Source organism: Apaloderma vittatum, unplaced genomic scaffold, assembly GCF_000703405.1.
Source record: "Apaloderma vittatum isolate BGI_N311 unplaced genomic scaffold, ASM70340v1 scaffold29520, whole genome shotgun sequence".
In the NCBI taxonomy this organism is placed as follows: domain Eukaryota; kingdom Metazoa; phylum Chordata; class Aves; order Trogoniformes; family Trogonidae; genus Apaloderma; species Apaloderma vittatum.
In genome coordinates, this window is record NW_009694453.1 from 762 (window position 1) to 1,556 (window position 795).

Here is a 795-nt window from a genome sequence, read left to right on the forward strand (position 1 = left end):
TGTCCTTCGCAGGACGACCTGTTCCATTGCTTGTTGAGCACTTGGCTCTGCTGGAGCTGCACCCGTTGCAGGGACAGCAGGAGGGGTCGGGAGCAGGGGGCAGCCGCAGGCTCAGCACCGGGCGTTCCTGGTGCGATCAGACCCCGGTCGCCTGGGTTTTGGGTCTCTCCTGCGCTGGTATCGTCAGTTCTGGTAGGAAACCGGTTGCAGAGGTAAGTGAGAGCTGTGGTAGAGATGAGTTGCTGTGGGGTTTGGCGGCCGTTTGCGTTAAAGGTTCTTGGGTGGGCTCGTGACTTCGGGGGTCCTGCCTGCTAACTTCGGTGGAACTATTTACACCCGCAGGTCCCGATGTCAAAACTCAGGCCACCAGTGCTGATGGCAGGATGATCCTCAGCTGCAACATGACTAAGGCTGACACCTCCATCGGGGGTCACAAGTGGATGCAGGGGGACAAGGTACTGCTGGAGGACAAGGAGCCGAGCACTTTCACCAATTACACGTGAGTGCTGGGGGCGAGGTCGAATAAGAACCTGAATGCCGGGCACAGGTACTTTTACCAGAGAGGGTTGATGTGTCCTGTCAGCTGAGCCCAAAGCTACGCGTTTGCAGTCTCGCTGAAAATGTGGACTTTAAACTTCAGAACGTAAGATGAGCTAAACAAAGCCGCGTAAGCCCCAACGTTTTCTCCTTTGTGGGGGGAAGGGGGTGAAAAGGAGGAGGGAGGGGAAGTTACGTGCCACAAACATCCTCTTAGTAAGCGGATTCTGCTGCTCCGGGGCTTGTTGCCAGGGTCCA

General features: G+C 56.6%; 1 protein-coding gene across 1 annotated transcript in view; it reads left to right on the forward strand.

Annotated features, from left to right (window-relative positions):
* Positions 1-342: 342 nt before the first annotated feature.
* BSG (basigin (Ok blood group)) overlaps positions 343-795 on the forward strand; it is a gene marked incomplete at both ends in the record, with an annotated part of 2,890 nt that continues 2,437 nt past the window's right edge. The window contains one exon of the mRNA XM_009867700.1: positions 343-499. Within this exon, the coding sequence (XP_009866002.1) occupies positions 343-499 (157 nt within the window). The remainder of the gene's footprint in view (positions 500-795) is intronic.